Source organism: Drosophila mojavensis, unplaced genomic scaffold (genome assembly GCF_018153725.1).
Source record: "Drosophila mojavensis isolate 15081-1352.22 unplaced genomic scaffold, ASM1815372v1 contig_36, whole genome shotgun sequence".
NCBI lineage: Eukaryota > Metazoa > Arthropoda > Insecta > Diptera > Drosophilidae > Drosophila > Drosophila mojavensis.
This window is the reverse complement of record NW_025318858.1, coordinates 256,136-280,891: the sequence shown is the minus strand read 5'-3', so window position 1 is coordinate 280,891 and position 24,756 is coordinate 256,136. Positions and strand designations below refer to the sequence as shown.

Genomic DNA, 24,756 nt, shown 5'->3' with positions numbered 1-24,756 from the left:
GTATTACATCAGCTTGAATGTCTCCTAGTCAAAGAGTATATAGACATTTGAGGATGAAGCAAAGGCTGGCCTATGCCATATCCACTGAAGCCCATTGCACATTGAATACAAGGGAAATCGAGGCAGTCGACTTTAGTGTTCACTGGGCTTGTGGGCTGTGTTAGGGTAGAGTATGCCTCAATAAAAACCCAAGTATTTTAAATGACGCTGTCAAACAGGCCAAAGCAAACTCACAATCTGAAATCGTGGTGGAGTGAGCAGAGAGCAAGAACTGAATGGAGAATAAAGAACTATGCAAAAAATCAATATTCCAAATGGCCAGCCATTGCGAAGTAAGTTTAAAGCCCTCTCAGCCCAATACTCAGCATGGAAGCAACTGAATGTAGGTCTTTGTTTACCTCTTTCTTGCGTTGGCTTGTTAACTGTATGCACAACAAGAGCGTTTGGGCCCATTTAATAAGTAATGATGTTTGTTGTCTGTGGCCTCGGCTGGGAGGCGATCAGAGTGCAATTCAGGCATATTAATATGATTTTTCTATTTATTCAAATCCACTCCATCTCCTGTCGACGGCCTGACAAGTGTGTATGACAATTTATTTGATTAGGGCATATCAATACAGCAATACGGCCCTGCCCTCTATACTTTCCGACCCTACTCAAAGAGTTTACTTTTGCGGTTTCTGTGGCCACCCGGTCCACCTCTCGATTGGTGTACTCGAAATTTAATGGGTGATTGGATTTAATCTACTAACATGCTTTATTGTGGTCGTTTATACATCAAACGACCGTTTGTTTTTTTTTTGCGTTGATTTCTGGGCAAGGTTGACTGTCTTGCTTTTTATTTTTTCTCCCAAATATTATGTATTGTATTATGCATCGGGGAGTTCATACACGCATGATTGGTTCTTAAAATTAGGTTAGTCTTTGCGCTTGTTATCCGTTTAATAAACATGTCCAACCGAATCAGACAGCCTCTCAATTTGATTCAAGATGATTTAAGAGGGTTTTTAAAGAGGCTTAAATCTCGAGGATTCCGATGTCCAATTACGCAATGAATTAACCACACAAAAGGCAACACTTCCAGCAAGAAGCGGGTGGGAAAGACATTAAATATCTGTGCAAGTTACCTACAAACACATATATTTTCCATCGGCCAGACGGAGGTTTTTTTTAGTGGAGAATAAACCTGAGGGCAAAATGAGGAATTTGCAAAGCATAGACAGGCATAGACTGAAGTGGTCTGTAACGTCTATATGAATCACAGTACTTTGATGATTATTTGAAATAAAATGACTGTTTACGGTAATGAGTTTGCATTGGCGAAGGCTAAGATGTTTTACCTGGAAGAAATTGCAAATAAATAAAGTGAAAATTTAAAAAACAACAAAAAATGTATATATATATTTGAAAATCTCTGGACGCAAAAGAGGCGAGAGAAGAGACAGCCAAGTGAACAGCCCACAAAAGTATGCTAAGCTTGTTTTGTAGTCGTACATAAGACTTATTTTAAAGAATAAAATGCTTTCTGCAAAAGTTGTTTTTGGCCTAAACTTAATTGCTTTTGTGGGAAAAAATAAAATTGAATTGAATAAAATAATTCAAAAAGAAAAAGAAAAAGAATACGCTTGCTTGTCTGATTTGCTCGACTCCGCACTCATAAATAAAATACAATGAATAAACCGAGCATACTTTAAATAGTAAAAGGACAAACAAAGAGCTAAGTGAAGACTCCATAAAGTGTAGCAAGCTGATTTCGGGTATGTATTCAGGATTTTGTACACTGTTTCGACTGAATGGCACAGCTCGAGGAATATATCTTGTTTATAATGCACTTTCCGATTGCACGACGCCCGTCCATCAATCTCTGTCGAGGGGTCTGCAGTGTGTGCAAAGCGACGACAAAGTCCTCAATGATATTTTTGCTTTCAGCTGCTGCGGTGGCTGCTTAAAAATGATTTCGTGCCGTGCGTCAGGTGTCAAGTGTCAACAGAGCTGCTTCGAGATTGCCGCGATGGCGCGTATAGAGAGCTGCTGACAAATTGCAGAGCACCTGCACTTAAATACATATTCATCACCAGGCAATAGCATTAAATTAGAAATAGCCGCCAGACTCGAGCTTGTTTTCAATTCCCAGCAAAATGCCTTAGAATAGAATAAAAAATGTTTGCGGTCCAGATAAGCGCGCTTAACCGAACAACAACAGCAGCAACATCAAAGACATTCGAGAGATGCGAGCTGCGAGGGAGAGGACGAATTTCAAGGAACTCGAAAATAGCTACATTAAAGGCGCAAATCAAAGAGAAATGAAAAGGAAGAAACCTTAACTTTTAATTTAATTTGAAGAGCTTTCTAGCCGAATAAAAGCATCATCATTTCGCAAGTTTTCAATTGTGTTAGAGTTGCTGCTGCTGCTGCTGTTGTGGCTGCTGTTGTGGTTGCTGCTGCTGGTGCTGGTGCAAACTCATGTCGTGATAATGATGATCTGCTCCAATTTCATTTATTGGTTGCCACAATTTAATACAAATAATTCCATTATGGGCCAAGCAGCAAGGGACCAGTCAAGTGTCCACGCTTAGATACCAGACGGAAACAGGCAACAGCGCCCACACACAAAGGCGAAAAGGGGCGAGAACTTAATAGAATTGAAATAGTATACAGTATACAGCCAAAAAGTATAATAAAAGCAAAGGGACACTGGCCAACAATGATATCAACAAAGTTGCATGTGGTCAGCTGGCCTGAGCTGAGCTTAACAAAGTCCCACTAACTACAACTACAACAACAGCAAATCAGAAAACCTTAATATTAAAAGGAATAAAATGAGCTGACCAAAGAGCTGAAATATTCCGCTCACAGATATGGCTATTGCACCTGCCTATTAACTCAATTTGAAAGTACTTAGCCCGGAGGTGCTTCCGGAAGGGGGGTGTGAGCTGCAGCTGCTTGGCAAATACTTTGATTTACTTTTCAAGCACTTCGAAACACTCTGCTTATGCTTACATATACTAGAAAACCGTGCAGCACTGAGAGGATATTTATTTCTATATTTTATTCGCTTTGCAACTATTTCGGCAAAGGCTCTATAAGCTCTGATATCTTGAGGGTGAGAGCTTATATAAAAGTTAAATTAGTTTTTAAAATAGTTACGGCCAGCTCACCTCATTCACTTAAAGCATAAAGGAGACGGACATATAAATATACTGCATACCCATACCTTCGATTTATCTGGTATGCCCATTTTCAGTGAGTTCAAGGCATAATTATTGACAGAAAATCCCAAACATTAACTTTTGCTTCGTGTGTAAACTTCTGGCATCGTGTGGCAGTGACTGAACGTAGGTCATCAGTGGGATTATAATCCCTTGTTTTTGGCAACGCTGTCGTGGCTCGCCTTGACTGGCAATAACAGTCACAAGTCCTACGTGCTCCTGACACCAGGCAGACTACAGACCATAAGTATGTGCTGCATGCAGGCATTTTTGTGGCAGTGAAAGTATTGGCAGGGCATTTTTGGCAAGGCTGCAGCATACGAAAATTTGCAATCGCGAGCAGCGACCACAGCTGAAGTAAAAGGGAGCTGCAACAAAAATGCCGGAAGCCATACGAATTTCCGTTGCCAGAAAAATATAAGCACTTTGTGCTTGCCAGAGTGTGCTGCTGGTTCGTCAATTGTGTGATTCGGGGCAACTGAAAAACGAGCTGTCTGACTTTCTGACCGACAGTCGGACGGACAGACGAGTAGACGGGCAGACGAGTCAACGGGAAAGCGCTTTCCTTGTTAATGAATGCGTCCTGACCTGTTCTCCCATTAGCCCCGCTTTTGTTTCCATGTATGTCTGAATATTTTCCAGCAGCAGCAGCGGATAACGAAAAAAGGGTGAGCTTTCACAATAAATATTACAAACAACTCGTTTAAATTTTAAATTTTACTACCTACAGCAACAGCAACGACGACGAAGGGCGCTTGGCACAGTGTCAAGCATTTGGTATGGCCCCGGTACAGGTACAGGTATGGGTAAGGGTGCGATACGGCTGCGTTGGTTGGCCGTTGATGTTTCGGGTGGCTTTTAACTTTATTAAAATAAATGAAAACGAGCTAAGCTTGTCTGCAGCTCTGTTGCGGAGCTGAGCTGCGACTGTTATTAAAACGAAGAGCCAAAGCACACACGCACACATGCATAGATTTTACAGGCAATAAAGGACTTTCTCATTTGGTGGTGCACCTCAGCAATATGTGTTTTCTTCAATTTAAAATTTTATTTATTAATGCTTAGCTAATACGCGAGAAGTCGATAAGCCAGATGGCAAAGTATCAGCTTTCAGCTGCACGGAAAACAAAAGCGTGTATGCGTAAGTCAATGGCCGAGATAAAGCCGCCCATAGTCGTGGCCATAGTCTGAAATAAAGCCCGAACATAGAACACTCCTTGGAAATCCAGTTACAGTCCGTTCGTTCCGTCAGCCAGTTAACTCAGCCAGGAGCAAGTAGGCAAAGGAAGGGACGAAACCTAAAAGCATGTCGATATTAGGCAAGATAAATTGAAAATGAATTGCCAAATAGAGTGAGTCGGGTATGCCGGAAGAAGAGGAGCAGAGGAGCATAGGAGCAGAGGGTAGTGGAGTAGTGGAGTAGTGGGCCATTTCAAGGGAGTTCCAGCAAAAACGGTGCACGGTCCAAATACGCAAGCAAGGTGTGGAGGGAGGCAGCAGAGACAACGTAGCATAGCATTCGGCAACGCAAGGTCCACGTCAATGGCATTAAGTCAGTCGCAGTGAAGGCATCAAGAGAATTGAATGAAGCGGAAACGGAAACCAGCTAATGAATAAGGCACAACGAACCAAATGAACGCCACAGTCTTGATGCCTTGCCGACTTATCCTGTCCTGTCCTGGCCTGTCCTGTCCCGTTCCGTTCCGTCCCGCCCGTTCCGTGTCGGCCATGAGGCCCCCAAAAACCAAAGTTAAACTGCACAGCTCAGTGGCTCGGTAAGGTTTACGCGGCTTTGACCACGCTTTGACTAACTAACGACCTTCACAGTTTATAAACAATTGGATATATGTATGTATGTAGGTCTTTTGGCAGAGCCAACAATGTGAATACCTTCGATTATTGTAACAATAGCACAATCAAACTTTTCTTTAGCTCCGACTAACTTATTGTGCGGCTCCGTATTTTTTCGATTCAATATACTTATATACAATTGCAGTAGTCAATAAATACAAACCTAAACGTAGACTGGGAACTTTAATCTTTCACTACAAGTTGTTTTAAAAGGCAAACAACGTGAGAGAGAAAAATGACGGCTGCGGAGTGCCGAGGCAGCTTCCGATCAAATGCACAAACTAAACAAATGTTCAAGCAAACAATCAACATCCCAAACAGAGAAGTAGAGCAGGAGTAGGTGATGGCCACGGATACTGGGGGCCCGGAGACTTGCGTGCCATTGACGTTGATGATACTGCTGCAGGGGAACGTCTAAAACGCACGCTTCCCAAAGTGTCGATAACAATTTACACTTGAGACGATATCTCAATATTGTCGCACGTCAAAAACAGCATCGACGGCAGCCGACAGACCACGGCGCACTGCCCCGGGGCTCGGGTGCGGACGGATCAGCTTCTGCTGGCAGCAGGACAATGCTGACCATGATGAGCCATGCTGAAACTGAATGCTGATGATAGAACTGATGCGATTACCGCCTCCGCCGCTGCGATGTCTCAGTATTGTTTTGTTTATTTAACTGGTACCGAAAACAACGGAAGAGCAATGCCCGTGATGTCAGCCAAAAAACTGACACCGTTTCAAGTGGTAGTCAAATGTTTGCCACCCCGTGCGTGTAAACAAAGTCCACAGTAAACAAGTCAAATGACAGCTACAAAAATCTGAAATCATCTGAAGTGTCAAACATAAGTGTTTCCCTTATAGATAATAATCAACAGGCAAGGAAGTTGAACAGAGGCAACAACTCAATAGTTACGAGCTCCGATTACGGAAAGGTCTAAACAAATGCAATTCCGTTTATATGTAAATATTCATTAGTCTAACTAGACAAATTACATTTACTAATGTAGTTAATGCCTATAACAGAAAAACTTTCAGAATTATTTAGTGCCAGCTGAGTGACAATTGTATAATGATGACTATGTTACTAATCTTGGTTTTACCTATCGCTAGGATATCATTCTCCTTTAATAATTATCATAAGGATTATGATTAATAGGAGGTCATGCAGTCCTGATTAGATCCCTCAGAGACTTGCTGTTTCCTAATATACTCAAGTACATCAACGTTCCTGTAAATATTTATAAGTGGAAAGCAAAAAACAGAATGGAAAGGTAAGTGGGCTCGTAGAAATAAGCTATAAATATTAAGCCGCGTTCTGCCAAGGGCCAGTCGGGCATCCAACAGCTTCCGACTGGCTAGAGCCTGCGCTAAGCACTCTTATGATTAGCCACTTTAATATTTACCTAGCCATCCTTGCTGATGGTAATTGCAGGCACTCCTGATTCGAGCGATTAATTTGCGGGCGGTGCGGCTGTAGTGCCTGGGACAGCGTAAAATTCACATCAAATGAGTATATAGGAAATCATTCGACAAAGGATGAGCCTCAGCCCGACGCCCGGCTGGGCTGATATTCAAATTAGTGAACGGAAAATGTTGCCGGGAGGCACTTGGCATATTTGTCTGATGCTTAACCGAGTTGGCACACGCACAGCCAACACACCCAATCCAGATCGAGAGCCGATCTGTGCACTGTAGTTAGTGGCAGATATATTGGCATTGCGGAATCGCTCAAGTGCGCCCTACAATGGCACTCGTTCAGACAATGTTAAATGCGCGCTCTTTGGCTCTGCCTGTCAACTCAGCTCAAGTGGCCCTGTCCCGCCCATTCCGACCTCTGTCCCACCTCTGTCATCCACCAAGGCCTCTCTCTCCCTCTTCTCGCCCTCTTCCTCTCCTACTATACCAAAGCAGAGCAAGTGCACTTGTCACAATCATTGACATCAATTCGTCGCAGCTGGCTTTTTAGCTGGCGCACGGTTGGGGTCACAGCCCCAGCGAGGGGAAAGGGCGACGTACCCTAAATGTTTTGGCATAATATGAAGCCCATTAAAGCTGACCAACGTGGGCTAGGCAACAAATAAAATAGCAAATCATTCTCACTTCTCACTAAATAGGGTAGTTTGATTTATTTCAAAATGCATATGATAGACACAACGGTAGTAATCAGCCGGGTAATCAGCCACCTTGATCTATCCATATCCATTTCCCTTTTTCTCCATCGATTGTGTTCCTTTTTAAGAGTCAGTCTCAAACCTCGGTATATCGACTGCTCCAGATTATACATTAATATGGAAATAATGGACAGCTCCCCTATTTGCGTGCTCCGTCGTTTCTCCATAAAATAGATTATTTTTTCGTTTTTTGCCTCAAGGACCCTTCGTCGGGTACCGTCGTAGTCTTATTTTATAATTTTTTTTTTTATTATTATTATTTTATTTTTTTTTTTTTTTTATGCCGATGGGTACTTTTGAAGATTAAAGATGTATGCATAACGTCAAGCTAGGCATTTACCATCTATGCATTTATCGCATTTGTTGTCCATTGCCACATGCACTTGCACTTGAATATATGAATACATATATATGTATGTATATAGGCATGTATATACATATGAATATATGGACATATACATTGCATATGTTCGGACATTTATAACAAGATAATCTAGAGGCCGTGGTATGCATTTCAATAATGTCTGGCAAGTATATAGTATAGTTGTGTTCGTAAACATAGTCAGTGTCCGTCCTGCACCCAGTTGCTACGTGGTGTGAATCCTTAGGGTGTTGTAATTGAATTTACTTTTGTATGTGGGTGGTGCTTGAAATTCAGGCCTTGGTGTCGGGCCCCGTGTGCTGTAGGAGAATCGTTATTTAACAGATCCAACTGTGGTCTGAAACTTAAGACACTAACCAAGCACTGTGAAACTCGCAAAGATTTCTATTGTCCGCCTCTCCACTGCACTGCGGGGTCTTCGTTCCATAGGATTTCAGCATCAGACGGATTTGGTTCTTCATGGCACGAGGACATTGGTTGTTCCTGCTACACAGCTCAAAAATCCCAGCCAGTTGTTGGGAGAACAGATTCTCCAAAGCCTTCTCCGGACTGGGCGTCCGCGAGTGCTGCGGATTAACGTATGACATGATCCGCGACACAGTGCGCTCGTAATCAAGGGGCAGGCCAGTTAATCGATCGGCGCGGAACAGCCGAGGCACTCTGTCCTTTGGTTTGGGCTTGGTCACAACGATTGTCTTACGCCAGACGCGATGCTCAACGCGTCGAAATTGGCCATTGCCTGAGTTCCTGTAGTTCTGCTTCAAGATGCGCTGCTGCTGGCGCAGCACTTTGGCATTGTTGGGTTTGGGCGCTGAATTTATGCTTCCAGACATTGGCCTTTGTTTTCTTTGGTTTCCAATGGCTTTTGTAAAAGACATGCTCAAAATAAAACAATTTAAATACTTCGAATTTTGCTATTCCAAAATATTTATATATCTTTTTTGTTGAATTTTTTTTTGTTTTTTGTTTGGTTTAATTGGAATTTTAGACTGAATCAAAATAGAATGCGAGGTTCACTAGATCAACTCCAAAAGCAAAGACAAAGCCTCCTCACACATACAAAACACATTGCTCCAGCCAGAAAGAATCGATGAGGAGCAGTTTCGGATAGGAAGATGGTCGATTGTTGTAATTATTTAACTTGTACTCAGATAAAAATAAATACACACACACGCACACACTGGTAAGTGGGCAGACACAACAAGTTGCAGGCTGCTGCGGCTGGCCACAGGCAACTTAACTTTTGAAACAATGTCAAATACAATAAACGCTTGCTCTGCATGTTATTGCAAATGACACCAACACAAGCGAACAGCCTCCACGCAGACACATCCAACTACTCTTGTGCTTTCATTATTGTTATCGTTATTGTTGTTGCTGTTGTTGCTGTGTTATATTCGCATATGCCTGTGGGACCGCATTATTGCATTGCAAACGAACAATAGCAATTGCAATTACTTCTAGTTGATGTAAGTATGTACAAATGTAAGTAATCGTTCCTGGGCGATGCACGATGAAATACGAGAGCACTCACACCGAGAGGTAGAGGTAGAGAGGTAGAGAAAGAGAGAGCGAGAGAGGAGGGAGACATTCAGATACACAGACATATGTATATGGCTGTGTCCACTCAGGCACATCTGCACGAGATGTGCGCTGCAATGGAGGCTGCACAAATAGAACAAAAGCAATATAATTAATTATCAAAATACAAGCCAAGCAGAAACAGCTCGATGTAACAGCGAGACACCCGCCACAAGCAAAGTCAGAGCATGGATCATCACTATTCCGGGAGAGTAAATACTATTGTAGCAGTCCCACAAGATGAATGGCATAAGCAAATGTTGCAGACACAGTTACAAGAGTTCTCAGATATATATCAACGGGGCTGTGGCATTGCTTTCATTTGAAATCAATACAAAGATGAGATAAGAAAATATGGAATGGGTAAAATTTATAAGAGGTGTCAATAAATAGTACAGAAGAGTTTTTGGCACTTGCACTAATAAATAAATCAAATTAATTTTATAAGTTTCAATCTGTACAGATGGAAGTGTATGTAGATTATGTATGGTGTATGTCCTTATAAAACTGCCTTCTAAATATAACAAAGCAGCAAAAAAGTGGAGGAAATAGCTGCGTAAGAAGGAATAGAATGAATCAAAAATAGATTTTTTTCTTTTCGCTTTTTATAATGGATTTTACATGTTTCTCGAAAGCGTTCTCAAATTGCTTCCAGATCGTATGGCACCCGAGTTGCTGTTTTTGCTGTTGCTGTTGGCGATGCTAATGTCGAGAGATGGCAATAACAACAGCTACAGCAGCAGCAACAACAACAATGTCAACAGACAGTAGATATAATGAAAGTATAACGAGACATTAAAATCTCATTTCATACCTATGCAAGAATGTTTACAGGCAGAAATGTGTTCTGCTCAGGTGTCTTTCTGCCAAGGAGTGACTGACGGTTAACAAATTGTTGGGATATTATGAAGAAATGGGGAAATTGAAAAATCCAACCGACGAAGCCTTGCTGGCTCAGTTTCCTAAATAATGGAAATGTATGTCAATAATAAAGGGCAATCTATCCAGATTACACATGGCAACTTTGGATGAGATTTGTTTCTATAGCCTACTCTAAGGCAGTTGCCCTCGTCGAACAGACAACGGCAGCTGAATAGTAGAAATTGATGTCGCCTCTATTCAATTTGAGAGTTATCAGAGTATTCCTCAGAACTTTATGTGTGCAGGCATTTTTATGGAAACACTTTGATCCCCTTTATGGGCTCAAAAACAACATTGCATTTTTATCGCCGACATGTTCTTGGCTATAATTAAAATACACACTCGAGTGAAACTGCAACTTGCAATCCAAAAGTTTATTTGGTCGAACACTACAAGAGCAAGGCCATTACAAGCTCTCTGCTGCATGTGAAGTGCCTGCTGCATGGCCGTCCATGACATGACCGCAGAGCCAATTCAAGAGCCCGGAGACTCGATTTAATGGAAAATCGACCACAGAAACAGTAACAACTTGAACGATTCAGGAATTGCAACATTCGACGACCACTCGAAGGACTGAAACGAAGACCCTAACAGTGTGCAGCAATTGACATGCTTGTAGTGTCCTGCCACACGCCAGAAGAAGGATAACACAATTCACACTATTCGAAGGTTCATCGAGTAGTTGAGCGGTGGTAAATCGACTCTCTGATTGCTGATCAAGCATTTGCATTGCCTGGACAAATTGTTGGTCATTGCTTAGACAAAGATTTATAAATACGCGTCATTTATCAGTAGACGTAAATGAGAATAGGATTAAGTAAGAAAGGTAACGGAAGTGAGGTAAACCTATCTCTATTATTATCTGCACAGTCCCAAATCTTGAAGTCAGTCAATCAGATATACATATATATGTACATGAACAGTCTGTTCTATCTTATATATATACACTTATACCTACAACTGCTTCCTCTGCCTCACACTCGATCTATCTTCCCTATCCGTAAACATCGCTGTCTACCAGGATATTAAGTGGGGTCAGTTTTGTGAGGGTTGTCGTCGACGCTGCGAGCCAGCTTTGTCCTGCGGATTGTCGTCGGCGCCATTAAGCACAAGTTTTACGAATAAGCAACGCGGAAAAGTGTACAAACAAGCCGCCAATCGCAGGTTCAGCCTTCTGGCCACCCGATTTTCAGCAAACTAATTCAAGTGTTCCGTGAAATGAGTCGAAAATTGACATTCAATTTTCGAGACCATTGCACATTGCCAAGCGCCAAGCGCCAACCGCACTGCAATGGAGTGCCGAAACTAAAGGTGCGACACGGTGCTCCAGCGGATTTCAGTCAGCACTGGATTGGCGGCATTGCACCAAGTGCTTGAAGAGGAGGAATGCTATACAAAGCTTAAGGATATTCAATACGAACAGCATTCTATATATCATAGATATATATCATAGATTTCGAATCTTTCGTGTATAAAACGTATATTTAGTAACGAACGAACTTAAAGGTTTTCCTATATTGCTCTATGTCTATAATGCTCGGCGCGCTGGTAATATAGTAATCAGTATACAGTTGACTGAGCGCTTCTAGAAGACAGTTAGTGCGACAGGTGCGGCAATTGTGAAGCTGAATCGTGCATATGACTTAACGTGTTTCGAAAGTTCAAGTTGTGCCATTGTTGCTGCTGCCCTGCACTTGGCCTATTCTCGTCCCGCATGTGCATGCGAATAAAGGGCAACGAGGACAACATTGGCATCATCCAGCACGCAATTTCGTGTGGGGACTTGGCCATTGGGGCCATTGTGTGGATATGATGATGACAAGGACACAAGGAAGACACAAGTATAAAATTTCAATGGAACAGTAGTGTCTTCTACGTTTTCATCATTGCTGGCTACGTTGCTAAGGCCAGGTCTTTGCTCAGGCAACAAGGCAATCAAGATTCGTTGTCAGATGCACCGAGCAGCCGAGTGCGCCCGGCCTAAGCAGTAACTAGGAAGAAGCAACAAGGTATGGCATGGAACAGGTCACGGTAGCTTGCTTCAAGCAAGCACCCAATTAGACGTGCAGTCTCTCTCTCACTCTCTCCCATTCATGGAACCACCCGTTGCCCCACCGTTCCGTCATTCCGTCGTTCCGCCGTTCCACTGTCCACGAGTCCCGCTGCAACCGCTGCAACTGCAACTTTCCCACTCACACTCACCATAATTATTCACGAACTTTTGCGTAATGAGTGTGTCGCAGCGAAGCCGCCAACAAGAAGAAAAAGAAGCACCCGAATTCTGTCGACTGTGTCCCTTCGCACTGGCGCAGCTCATTAAATATTTAATAGCGAAATTAAAAGAATATGCAAACTGTGCACAAAATGCTCTGACATGGCTTGCCACAGAGAAAATCCCACCAAATGTGCATTTCCAGCTAAAAAACTTGCACTGTAGTCGAAAATGAAAAGAGAAAGACAGAGAGAGGGCGAGAGAGAGACAGAGAGAGAGAGAGGAACTACGTTAATTATTTACACAATTCTTATTAAAATTACTTTTAAAACTTGTTAATTTCGCAATAGAGTTTCAATTCGTTAATAAACACATATTTACACGAAACTTTCTCGACTCTGGCCCGACTGACTGTCGAGCGCCGAGGCTCGTCTAGGCCAGCGCCTGAGTGGCAGCGAAATAAACTTGTTCAAGTATATATTTGTTTTTATTGATCGCTTGCGGTTGTGCACAATTTAGATCAAGGATATCGATACGGCTTCATGTTCATGCCAAGGCATTTTGTCAATGCTAAAGAACATTTATGCCCATTTTCATTTCGGCGCAGAGTGCCTCGTGAAAACTTGATAGGCAAAGTGGAAAATAATGTGGCTCGGAAGGCAGCAACAACACCAACAACAACAACAACACCAACACTAACACCAGCAGAAGCAGCAGCACCAGCACGAGCAGTAGGAGCGTCGGAAAATGTCCTTGCCTCTGCTCGAATTGTTGGTGTTCGTTAGCATGGAGTAACAACGAAATTAAATTATTTTCAAGTGAATTTATCAGCATGGCCTAAACGTTGCTGCGTAGCACCCGGAAATTGCTAAATATTTTTGTGTTGCCGATTGAGTTTTTAAGACCGGCATTAGACCCACCGAGGCACTTATGATTCTGTTATTAACGACATAATTAAACAATAAACTGGTTATGCTCGTATCGTCGGCCTATCGACCGAATGAATTTCGATTTTATGATTGGCAGCTGAACCTGAACCATGTGCATGCTTTCGCATTTTCCCTTCCATTTGGTTCAAATTGTGAATTAACTCTCATTTACTTACAGTGAAAATACAAATCATATTATTCATTAAATACATTGCAATTCAATCCCCAGCATCCTTGCGCGTGTGAGAGAACAAGTAAAAGCAATTGCACCCCAATATCCACTATAGGCGCGAGTGCCATTTCTCCGAAGCAAACCCCCGATTTAATAGAAGACAGCCTATTTGACACATAGACGGCCAGTCCAACTGATTTTTATATGGACAGCCGACAAGACACATTTGCTCTCGAGGAGGCAAAGGAAACGACTCCGCAAGGACTGCTTTTACGGCAAGCCCAGTCGGAGGCAGAGCTCGTCTAAACGGGGCCAAAGCGGACGTTCCCTGATTAATTAGGGCATTAATTCAGCTAAATTACCGTAATACATTAGAGAGATCGAAGCCATTTGTCAAAATTAACCTGAGGAGCAATGTAAATGAATTCGCTGAGCGTCCTAATCAAGTATTTCATGACTGCATGGCCGCTTGTTAGGCCTGCCTTGCCCAGGGAGTCTCAGATGGACCTAAAAGACTGCTTATTCTTCGACTACGTGAAGTATCAATGCGCAGCACGTACGAAACATCGAAGAGGAACGACAATTTAAAGCAGCTATCCTTGTATATATGATGCCTTATAGCGAAAAGTCTAAAAGCCCGAAAGGCTAAGCTTTGTGCTTAGAGCGATTTTCATATCTCCTTAGTCTGAACTTTCTGCTAAGAGAGACTTTTCTATAAATGCGCCGAGTGACTTAGACACACGGATATACCATACCCTACTTACAATTGCAGGCATACTATGAAAAATGCACAATGTGCTCTCAACACACGGAGGAACAAAGCGTTCGTCTAGTTCCTGTCCGTGCCCCGCCCTTGTCCCTGGGCAGGTGTCATCAGCTTAAAGATTCTGGGTAATGGTGGGTAGGTAGACTTACCCAGGGCAAGTAGACAATTCTGCTTTACATTTTTATGTGTTGCTGTGCAAGCAATTGAAGGGCGCGGTGATAAGGCGAACGGAGTGATGAAAGAGGGGCAGACAGCAGTGGAGAACGGGGAGTGGGGAATGGGGAATGGGTAATGGAAGGGGTACGCTACTACTGCGTGGGCGGCATTAATAATTGAAATATTCACTAACAGAAAGTTGAAGACGTTAATGGCGCTCGTCAGGCCAAAGGGATGAAACAGCCGTTGGCACTGACTGCTGTGTCTCCTTTAGCTTTAGCTTTGGCTTTGGCTTTGGCTTGGGCTTGGGCTTGGGCTTTGGCTTCTTCTGGTTGTGCCACACTTCTGACTTCGTGCTTGATTGAGGTTTACTTTGCCGAGAGGCTAATGCATAAACCATGCACAGACATCAACGAGCATCTTACATGAAGTGGCATGGTACTGGTCCTTAGTCCTGATTCCTGATTCCCGCTAGTGTCTCGGCCCCACCTAGGCCACATGTTTCTAGCTCATTATAAGGCAACGCCTTTGACAACCGGCTACCGCATCGTTGTCTACGGAGCTGACAACGCCTTAGAGCAATGCCCATTTTGCCTTACTTGTCCTTTTTGCTTGTTTTCCTGCTTCTTATTGACTGCTTCCGCCAGCTCTCGGCTTCTCAGTTCCACAGCTCCCCAGTTTCTCAGTTTCTCTGTTTTGCGATTGCAAATGACGAAGCCGCCATATTCCGTCCATATTTCCATATTCCCAAACGCTGGCATGCGTAATGAGCTTTAACTTTTTCTTGTTGTGTAATTTTAAAATAATTTCGCTGCGCGCTGTAAATACGTTTCCACAAATATCACTATGTGTGTACACACACACATTCATACGCAGCACGGGCGGGATTTCATATAAACATACATATTTGGCCTGAGGTCGGACGCTGCGGTCCCAATTCCAGCTACTCCCTCAGCGCTGGCAGCGACGCACCGCCTGCAGGCAGGGCAGGGGCAGGGCCCTGGTAGGGGCAAACGTTTACTTGCTTACCCAAAATATTGCCGTAGCAGTCATTTGCGTTTATTATCACAAGGCGCTGACTACTCTTCCTGCTGTCTCTCCTCGCATCTGCGATGAAAACTCGCAGCCATAAAGCTTGTACGATTCGTATTGAACATAAAGCCAAGTTATTCGATTTCGAGCATAAGAGCTTTAAAGCAATATGCTTAAACTTTAATTTTGGCCGCGCAAGACTGCGGTCGCGCCTGCTACAAACTGTAACCGCAACCGCCGAAGAGGAAATAAATGTGCGACTTTGCAATGAAACAGGCATTTATGGCGCCATAAAACAAACCAAGCACGAATATTTCTAACTCATCTTGAAACAAGCAAGTATACCATGTATAAACATATATATATATATATATGTGTATGTGTATTTGTATAGACGGCTCTGTGTGTCGTGCATGCACAATAAAGCATTCGAAGTGCTCACATGTGTTTGATTACATAGAAACAATTTGTGCGAGTTCCTCTTCTTCTTCTTGATGAGGCTCAGGAGCAGGCGCAAGCCCAGGACATAAACATGCATCCAGTTCGCCTAGAAATTGTTTAAGTTTGATTAGCTCAGCGAGAGCCGCCGATGACAGCAAGATTTGGCGAATATAAATATAATACAATTCGCGGAACATCAGATCTCAGAGCACAGACAACAATTATGTACTCATTTACATATGTATGTACGAGTACATAGTCATTTGGACATCAGCGAGCTTGTAAAATATTAAGGGAGAGCAACACGCATTTCAATACAAGAAGAAGAGCAGCATCAACACAAAACACCAACAACGACAACAAAAAGAAAAGAACGCCTTAAAGCCGTAACACGAAGAGGCTGCGCGACATTTGCACATCGCACAACGAAAAACCACAAAGTACAAAAGGCAAAATGACTCCCGAGGGAGTTCGCAGTACTCCTGGCGAAATTGCCACAGAACGGAGAGCAGATGGTTGCTGTATGATGAGCATAGAGGTGGGTCTCCAGTTCTGGCGCAGCGATGCGGAGTAGGAAGCGAAATGTCGCATATTAAAGTCGCCTCGCCTTCTCGAGGCGTCAAAGTCAACGTCGTCCCGAATTTTGAAGGGATATCAGAACTGAGCAGAACTGAACCGAGCTGAGCAAAATAGAAAAGCGCAGAGAGGAGTCGGAGTGGAGGTAAAATTATTTTAAAGTGCTTTGCGGTTATTTGGATGCGTTCGTTACTGCTCTTTTGCCTTGACACTTGAGAAGATTTCAGATACACGACATACAAAAATTTCATGAATTTACATATTAAAGTAGAATACTTTTTGCTGCTGCTGTTCCGAGTCCCATTTGCATGTTTGCAAGCCGTCGCGCTGTTTTTCTTTCGCGACGGCACATTTTACGGGTAAACAGTGTTAATGAAGTCGCATTAATTTGAGTGCATTACACAGACTACAATAGCAGACCAGCCACACAGCTGTAATACGAGTGTTAAGGACAACAGCGACAGCAACAACAGCGACAAGTAAAGTGGTTTACTCCACAATGTCCGAATTGGCATTACTCTGAGAAGAGAAATAAATATGTATGTGTCTGTGTATAAAAATATTATGGGCATCTCATATACACAACATGCATCATAGTATAACTCAACTGAACTGAACTGAATTAGTTTCGGACAGAGCTTCCCTCTCTCTCTCTCTCTCTCTCTGGATTTTTCTTTTCTATTCAGATGTGATCGATTTCGAGGCAAAGGTATCGATGTCAGTTATCGATGCTCTGTTACGATTCACTTGTGCCCTACTGTTACCTATGCTTGTATATCACCAATATACCCCACTTGGAGCTCCGGCGGACAGATTCAGATTCACATGTACACACATGGTCGCCACAGCCAAAAGACAATGGCAATACAAACAGTTAGTAACGGGGAAAAATGGCTAAATGGCGCAATAAGGAAGGGTAAAAGCTGGAACTGGGGCTAAAGCTGCAGTTGCCCCAGCGAAAGAGCTTGAAAGCGAAGTTGTCGTCGTCGTCGGCGTCGTCGTCGGCGTCGGCATAGTCGTGGACGTCCTCGTTGTTGGCCTCCTGGAGCGTCGTAAAACGGTGTTGGCAACATGAAAATCTTGTCATATTTTTCTTGTTTACTGTCAACATCTTTGTACTTCAAGTCCCATTATGTTAATTATGATGAAGTAAACAGGACACAGTTGTTATTTATTATAATTACCAGCAGTCAAGCGACGAGTTGAAGACAATGCCAGAAGACACAAGGCGCCAGCGCTAAATGAATTTGTTGCGTGCCCCGAGAAGAAAGAGAAATGACAACGAACGGGGTAGGGGAGGGCGCTAATAATTGGCCTGGCCGGCTATGCAAGTTATTAAAAGCCGGCAGAGCCCTTCGCCACTTAACTAATTCAATTAAGTGCGAATCTCTAAGTACTCCAATGCCGTCCAAAAATTAAAGCAATTCACAAATGCATTCGGCAAATTGGAGACTTCATAAGATTTGTCTATTTACATACAGACGCATCCGCCCACTCTTCAGGGCGACCTAGGCGAGAGTCTTACGCATTAGCAGTTCGCATGCCGTTTGACGAGTCTTATTGAAACTTTGTCTTTTGTTTGGCAGAGAAAGCAAATTTAATGGGAATTCCTAGCATACTTTGCTGCATTGTTAGAGGCAGGCACTACACAGCTGTGTAGTGCACAGGGGCGGGCCATGCGAGCGAGGGTGTTTCCACGTATTCAACACAAACAAAAACAATCAATAGGAATTGGTATGCAAACAGCCTTTGTATGCGGGTCTGGGCCTATTTGCTTAAGAAAGTAAAAGCAAAGAAACACAAACGCCGCACACATTCATCCTCCGAAGGGGTTTTCGTCCTCTCTTACAAGTCAAGGTAGTCGCCGCATAGAATTAAGGGTATGAGTTCAATTTCAAGGGTGGACGCCGGTCCGGCGGTGCGCCCACTCTTCTTTGTCTGCCCCGCCCAAATGCATTTTTAATAATGCATCAAACGCGGCGCTGTCCAACAACAATGACATTAATTAGCCGCTCTTTGCGAGCGCAGAACAAAAACAGCAGAATGCAGCTGAGCTTTGTGTTTGTTGTGCTTCTCCCACTGGAGAATGCTGCTTGTCCGCTGCTCGCTGCTTGGAGCTTCTTTCTTATTGTGCTGCAGTGTGCGCTCTGTCCATTTCTTTTATGTGCAGCGAGAGCGGAAAAATTCATTACATATTTGTAGAGCGTGCAAATTGTGGAATTCAAACAGAACAAAAGGGCATGAAAAATATTTGAATGGTGTAGAAAAATTAAAACAAAGCAACTGCGACTGGGAACTGAGTGTGAATGGAGGAAATTAAGCGGTCCATTAGAGGGCGCACACAATCCTGCTGCGCGTTGAATATTCCGCACATTGTGTATATTGTGTAACATTGCGTATACATAATATATGTATGTAAATACATACAACTCTCTATGTACATTGTTTACCTACCTATAGACACTTCTCTTAAAATGTATTTCGTATTGTTGCTCAATGTTATTGCATTCTTCCGCACAATGTGCTGGCTGGCTGGCATACACAGATTGCCCAAATGAAATGGGGGTTCCCCTCTCCCATCCACCACTCACTCTCAATGGCGAGTAATGTCCTGCAGGCAGCTTTCAGCACACCAAACTCTTCAAAAAATTCACAAATGCAGCTAGAGAATGCATGAAATAGAAAAACATGTATGCAAATACACTTGTATATATATTTATAAATATAACTATATCCATATAAATATATATAGAGAGTGAGAGAGAGAGAGAGAGAGCGTGTATCATTGCTGGCAGATTTACTCCTGCCATTGCCATGCGCTTGTGTTTGCTTGGCGCTGGTCAAATGTGTAAATATTGTATATAAATAGAAGCAAGGCGCACCATAAATTGCAACAGTGTAATATTGAGAATGTAAACAGGAAATGTTTTGTTTCTATTCCCACTCACAGACATTCACAAAAAGTTTAGTGCTGATATCCCAGCAGCACTCATTACACGACTTTAGTGCCCTCTTTAAAAAGCGTGCAGCAAAAATGTCATTACCCAGACAAAGCTCATCGTCTATGGTAAAAATATGAATAGAGACTGCACAAGTAGTAGTTATGTGTGTGTGTGTGTGTGCGAACGCTGAAATGTATGCTACACCTTTTGCACAGTTGCTTTTCCCCCAACTTGTGCGAATGCAAAGCTGCGACTCAACTTGTGCAGCGCCTGAATGCAACTCCATAAAACCGAGCACACAACATTTCACAGCACTCGGTTTAAGATACCCTGCATATGCAACAATGGTCTAGTATGGTCTAAGAGCGATTCGTGCACGGCATGCCTGAGGGTATACAGATTATATATATTTATTCATCATGTTTAATGCGGACTCTTTCTTGGACTCTTCCTAGGGCTACTTGCTCGTCGATCACAGCCTAATGGCTGTATACTATTCTACTAGTCCCACTTCACTGTTGAGTATGGAACGTGTGTGGCGGAGTGGATAGGCGGCTCTATGGGGTGGTGGAGCGTCATTTGATGCGCCCTTGGTTTACGCTTAACCCATTGCGGAGGCAACTGCAGCCTCAAGTTTCAAGCGAGTCTACTTCAAAATCCGTAATTGCAGTTTGAGTGACGCACGTACACATATATATTCAGCTTACACTATAGCTAATACAAACATCACATCGTGTGCTCAGCGTCTTCTTTTGCTTCAATTTTCTCAAAAATTCTCCGAGTGTCTGGCGTCTTGGCGTTCCTCAGCCAGGGACGAGGCCGAGATGCGCACACGCTCACCCAGGCCACTAGTTGCTCGATGAATGAAAGCAATCAAGCTAATTCATTTTAAACTTTTCACTTGACTTTCAGACTTGCTCAACTTTACAATATTCATTTTCCCCCACGCCCCCGCGTGGCCCAACATCGTGACAGTTTGAGGGGCAGCAGCGCGAATGCGCTATATGAGAATTCTGTTAAAAAGAAAGCAAGGCGAGAGCAGGGCTATGAGAAACTTCTTTCTTTCTACATTCCGTATCAGACTTTGCGAAATGAATGACACCTCAGATACGCACTCATATATGTATCTATTACACCTAAGCACACCTTAGCTCACCTTTGCTGCACACAGCCAAAGCAGCCGTGAGATGCGAGCAGTTCAAGTTGTTGGCTTTCACTCGGCGAAAATATATATAAAATAAATTTATAACAAAAACGTGATATGCTTATTGATGGATGCCTGATGACGACTGAGGTCAGGGGATTATGACTTATACAAATAATGAAATTTTTTCATCTCTCCATTATGACAGGAGCCCACGACGACGACGACGACGAGGAGCACACCAATGCTGTTTTGTAAGCTAACGCACGCACGCCATAACTGACACACGCGGACAGACATTCGCGTTATATGGATATAGATATAAATATACATATGGGGCTTGTGCGAAGCGAGTCTAATCAACACAATAGCTGACCAAGCTTACTCCACGGCGAAAGTTTGTAAAGTTTGAAAAATGATTTGGATATCAATATTATTATGCCCATCGAGAAATGCCATTTACCGTCCACAAATCTATTTTTGCATGCATATATATGCAGGTAATAGTGGTGGAGAGACGCATCCTTCACTCATTTATTATATGCAATGACCCCAGGACGCTAACGCTTTTCCCCTCATTATTTTATCGGCGCAGTCACGGTCTGTTGCACCTGTTTGCGCCCATTTGTATTGAGGTGCGCAGCTTAGTTTATGGTCTCCAGTTCGCACTTTGTTGCGCAGGTTCCTGATTATTGGCACATTTATTAAAGGCACGCTTTAGGAGCGAGGCTTGATAAAGTGCAGGGCTTCATTAAAAGATTGATCTGGGAAGTGCATAAGCTGGGTGCTCATGCAGGGAAATATATGCCAGTCGAGCAGGCGGCGGTCCCCTTCTGGTCTTTGTTTTCACTGAATTGCGACAATTGAAAGCCAAAATTTGTAAAACTAGGTCAAAATGTTCAGGGTAATCTGTACTATGTACTCTATACTACTCTACTCTACTCAAATTTACACATTGAAAAGTTGAGAGTGACAGAGAGAGAGAGAGAGACAGAGAGGAGCCCAGCCTCGAGCCACAGAATATGTATCAAGCCTGCTTTAGTTCCTTTTCCTTTCACATTTAATAAAATTTTGCTTTCGATGCTAGAAACGTTGCGCCGTGCTCTGTTCTGCTGTCCTGTGCTCCAACTTCTTTTTGTTTATTTTGTGCATTTAGGTTTGACTTATGTGTGCATTTGTCTGTGTATGCGTGGCTTCCGCCATCGAATGGTAAAATGGCAAAGGACATCGTAATCCATTCAAGTGCCTTTGCCAAGCTGGGTAATAAGTAAAATTTCAGTGTATGTGTGTGTGTATGGATGTGGGTGTGGCGTGTCATGGAGAGACAGAGAGAACGGCAAGATACGCGATCTACGCCCACTGCCGTGTCGTCGAACGTCTTTTACCTGTCGGCACCGCAAGTAGATAGCGAAAATAGATATGCTTTGCGTTTGCTTACACAATTGAAACCAACAAGCTGTAAAAATATTGCAAGCCGCAAACGGAAACGGAAAACGGAAAGCGGAAATAAAAAATATTGTTTCAACTGATTTGGCACTAAAATTGCATGATTGCAGCCAAACGAGTCGGAAAAACAAGAAACAGCCGAGCGACCTCATCTGCAAGCGCTCATTTTTGGCATCTATTAAACTTAACCTCTTCGCATGCCAGATCAAATAATTGTAGTTGGACTTTAAAATGAAGCAAAACCATATATTTTCATAAACTCAAGTAAGGCCTGTCGGAGTGTCCTTGGAGCTTGAGCATAAACAGATCACATTAAAATGGACACAGCAAAGCCATTGGCATTAGATGTCATTCCATGCATCATGCTCCAGGCTCCAAGTCCAGATGCGGTCAACGACTCCAGGTGGCCACGTGTCCGTCTTATAAACTCTTCATAACCAGCGCACCCGGACCGGCCCCAAGCCGGCTCCCAGCTGGACAACTCTGGATAGCTCTGGGACCGAGCCGAGCATAATAATGTTTGCATAGCTTTTGGGTTTTATTACCCGGCTGTGTAAATGCCAGCACGGCATGTTTGCAGCGTTGCCAGCGCTCTGGCTCGGCCGTCTCGCTTTCATCGTCGTAGTCGCAGCCGTCCGCCTCTGCCACAATGTCCTTCCAAATACCTTTTGTTCTAGAGCCGTCCGTTCGTGCGTCCCTTCTCTGCCTTTGCGGGAGGTGGTGGTGGGCGGGGATGGGCGCGGGGTCCATTGGCTGTGTGCAGTCATTTACATGTTTCAGTCTCTTCTATTTTATCTTGTTGCTTCTGGCGGGGCATCGGCTTCTTCTTCAGCTTCTTGCGAGGCTCCGCCTGCCTCGTCTGCTCAGCCGGCCAGCTACTTTATGTTTAGCTCTTGTGCATTTCTGAGTTAATATACTTAGCAGCACATTTTGTTGTCGCCGTTGACGACGACATCCACAGCGAAAGTTCTTTAGGCGCTTATCTACTTGTCAAAATTTTGGTCGCTTGACTATTGCTTGTTGTTGTTGTTGCTGCTGCTTTAAAGGCAGTCAAAACTTATAGCTCTTGCAATCGTCCTTGTTCCTTGGCTGCTTCTTTAAGGCATTTCTTGTGTGCTCTGCTCTGTTTTAGTTATTTCTTTTGTTAAGGTTTTTGCGTCTTCTTCTGCTCCGAGCTCTGGCTGTGGATCTGGCTCCGGCTCTGCATTTGCTCGTGTTTTTGCGGCTTTGAAGTTTGCTGACTTGTCTTTAATGACATTGGAAATTGCGGTCAAGACAATTAATTTCCGGATGACGAAACTTTGCCTTAGTTTTTTGACAATCCGCCCCCACAGCCGCCCAACTTCAGGTGGGCATTAGCAGTGAGCACAAAGACAAAGCTCAACTTTCCCCTAATCGAGCCCAGGCAGCGCCCATGTCCCGCACACTTGTGTAGCCAGCCCGCTGCTCTGATGCGAATCTGTGGTTATAGTTTACATCTTTAAAGCCTCGCAACATGTGCCGCCTAACTTAAGTGCGTGTCAGCGTAAAGTGTCAAAAAAGGAGCCATGCCTATTTAGCATTCTAACGAACTTTATCACCGACACCCACCTTGGCCCGCAGCGACCCGCAGCGACCCACAGTGGCTCACGGCGGCCCACAGCGTGCACACATATGGATACGTGCATGGGCCTAAGTGCTTGGGCAATGGCAGCGTAACGCCTCTTTGCAACGTAACGGATGAGCGAGCGAGGCGCTCATTAAAATTTCAGACCACGTAGCCAATCTGCACTTAAAAGACCTTTCGAGATTTGAATTTTTCACATTTTTGCAGCCAGTCAGTCGGCCTACGATTATATTTTCCGATTCAGAAAACCCTAACCAATGCCGCACCGGGACAACACAGAGACCGCACGGAAACTGCGCCATCCACTCCCTGCGAGCAGCAGCAGAAGACCATAAACTAGACTGGTAAGTGCTATGACATGTTATGCACGCACTTCCGCGTTGATGTGTCGGGGCTTGGGCCCATTGTTGGGCGCAAACAAACAAGCATTGTTAGCACTAAGGAAGCCATTGCCAGTTGCTCAGAACACAATGGGCGAAAAAGCTAGTACGGAGGATGCAGTCGACCGCAACCAACTGCATAATACGCGCCAGCCACATGAATCGTCAACTCTATCACCGGCCGAGCTATATAGTTTATAGATTCATATAAAGATTTTCAAGTCTCACCTGTGTAGACAACGAGTATAGTCAAACCCGATATACTCCTCTCACTGCGCGAGCGAGTGTGAATAAAAAGTATCAACTGTAAAAACAAGGCAGCCGTTGCTTAAATTTTGGTGCTATTGCTGCTTTTAAGCTGTCTAATGTCCGGCTGTTGGCCCATCAGCCAACCACTAGCAGCATGGGGCATCCCCTCGTTACTGCGGCGGATGCGAGCCATAGAGATGGAGATGGAGTAGGTAACGGTAGATACGGGTTGTGGACTCACTAGCTGGCCATCTTGACATGTCATCAAAAACACATTAAATGTGTTTTTACGAGCGCGCTCGTTGAAGCTGCTGTCCACCTTTTAGGTAGATGCGACGCAAAGCCAAAACGGGACCGGCAAAGGCTGTCACAAATCCACATGGAGACTTGGATCAGACCTTATCCGGAAATTTGCTGTAGCATGGCGTTGGCTAAAGTTGTGTCTGCTGGTGTTAGCAACAAAGTGACATTGCTCTAAATTAGTTTTATAATTTCTCTCTGTCTAATGCTTGCCACAATAACTAAAGCGAAAAGTTGGCGGAAATTTGACAGAGCTTTTATTTTATTTTTATTTTTATTTTTCGCAA

The 24,756-nt window shown here is 43.6% G+C and overlaps 1 protein-coding gene across 1 annotated transcript; it reads right to left on the bottom strand.

Annotated features, from left to right (window-relative positions):
- Nucleotides 1–7,156: 7,156 nt before the first annotated feature.
- LOC6575565 lies at nucleotides 7,157–8,623 on the bottom strand. Its single transcript, XM_002001538.4, has 2 exons — nucleotides 7,974–8,623; nucleotides 7,157–7,915 (listed from the first exon to the last, which is right to left on the bottom strand). The coding sequence occupies exons 1-2, from the start codon at nucleotides 8,492–8,494 to the stop codon at nucleotides 7,822–7,824; spliced, it is 615 nt and encodes a 204-aa protein (XP_002001574.2). The 5' UTR covers nucleotides 8,495–8,623; the 3' UTR covers nucleotides 7,157–7,821.
- Between the last annotated feature and the right edge of the window lie 16,133 nt (nucleotides 8,624–24,756).

Bases quoted from the DNA above. Each gene is read 5' to 3' on its own strand.
- LOC6575565 (XM_002001538.4), bottom strand. From the start codon at position 8,494: ATGTCTTTTACAAAAGCCATTGGAAACCAAAGAAAACAAAGGCCAATG. The intron at 7,916-7,973 runs GTTAGTGTCTTA...ATTCTCCTACAG, and splicing joins TGCGAGTTTCACAGTGCTTG to CACACGGGGCCCGACACCAA.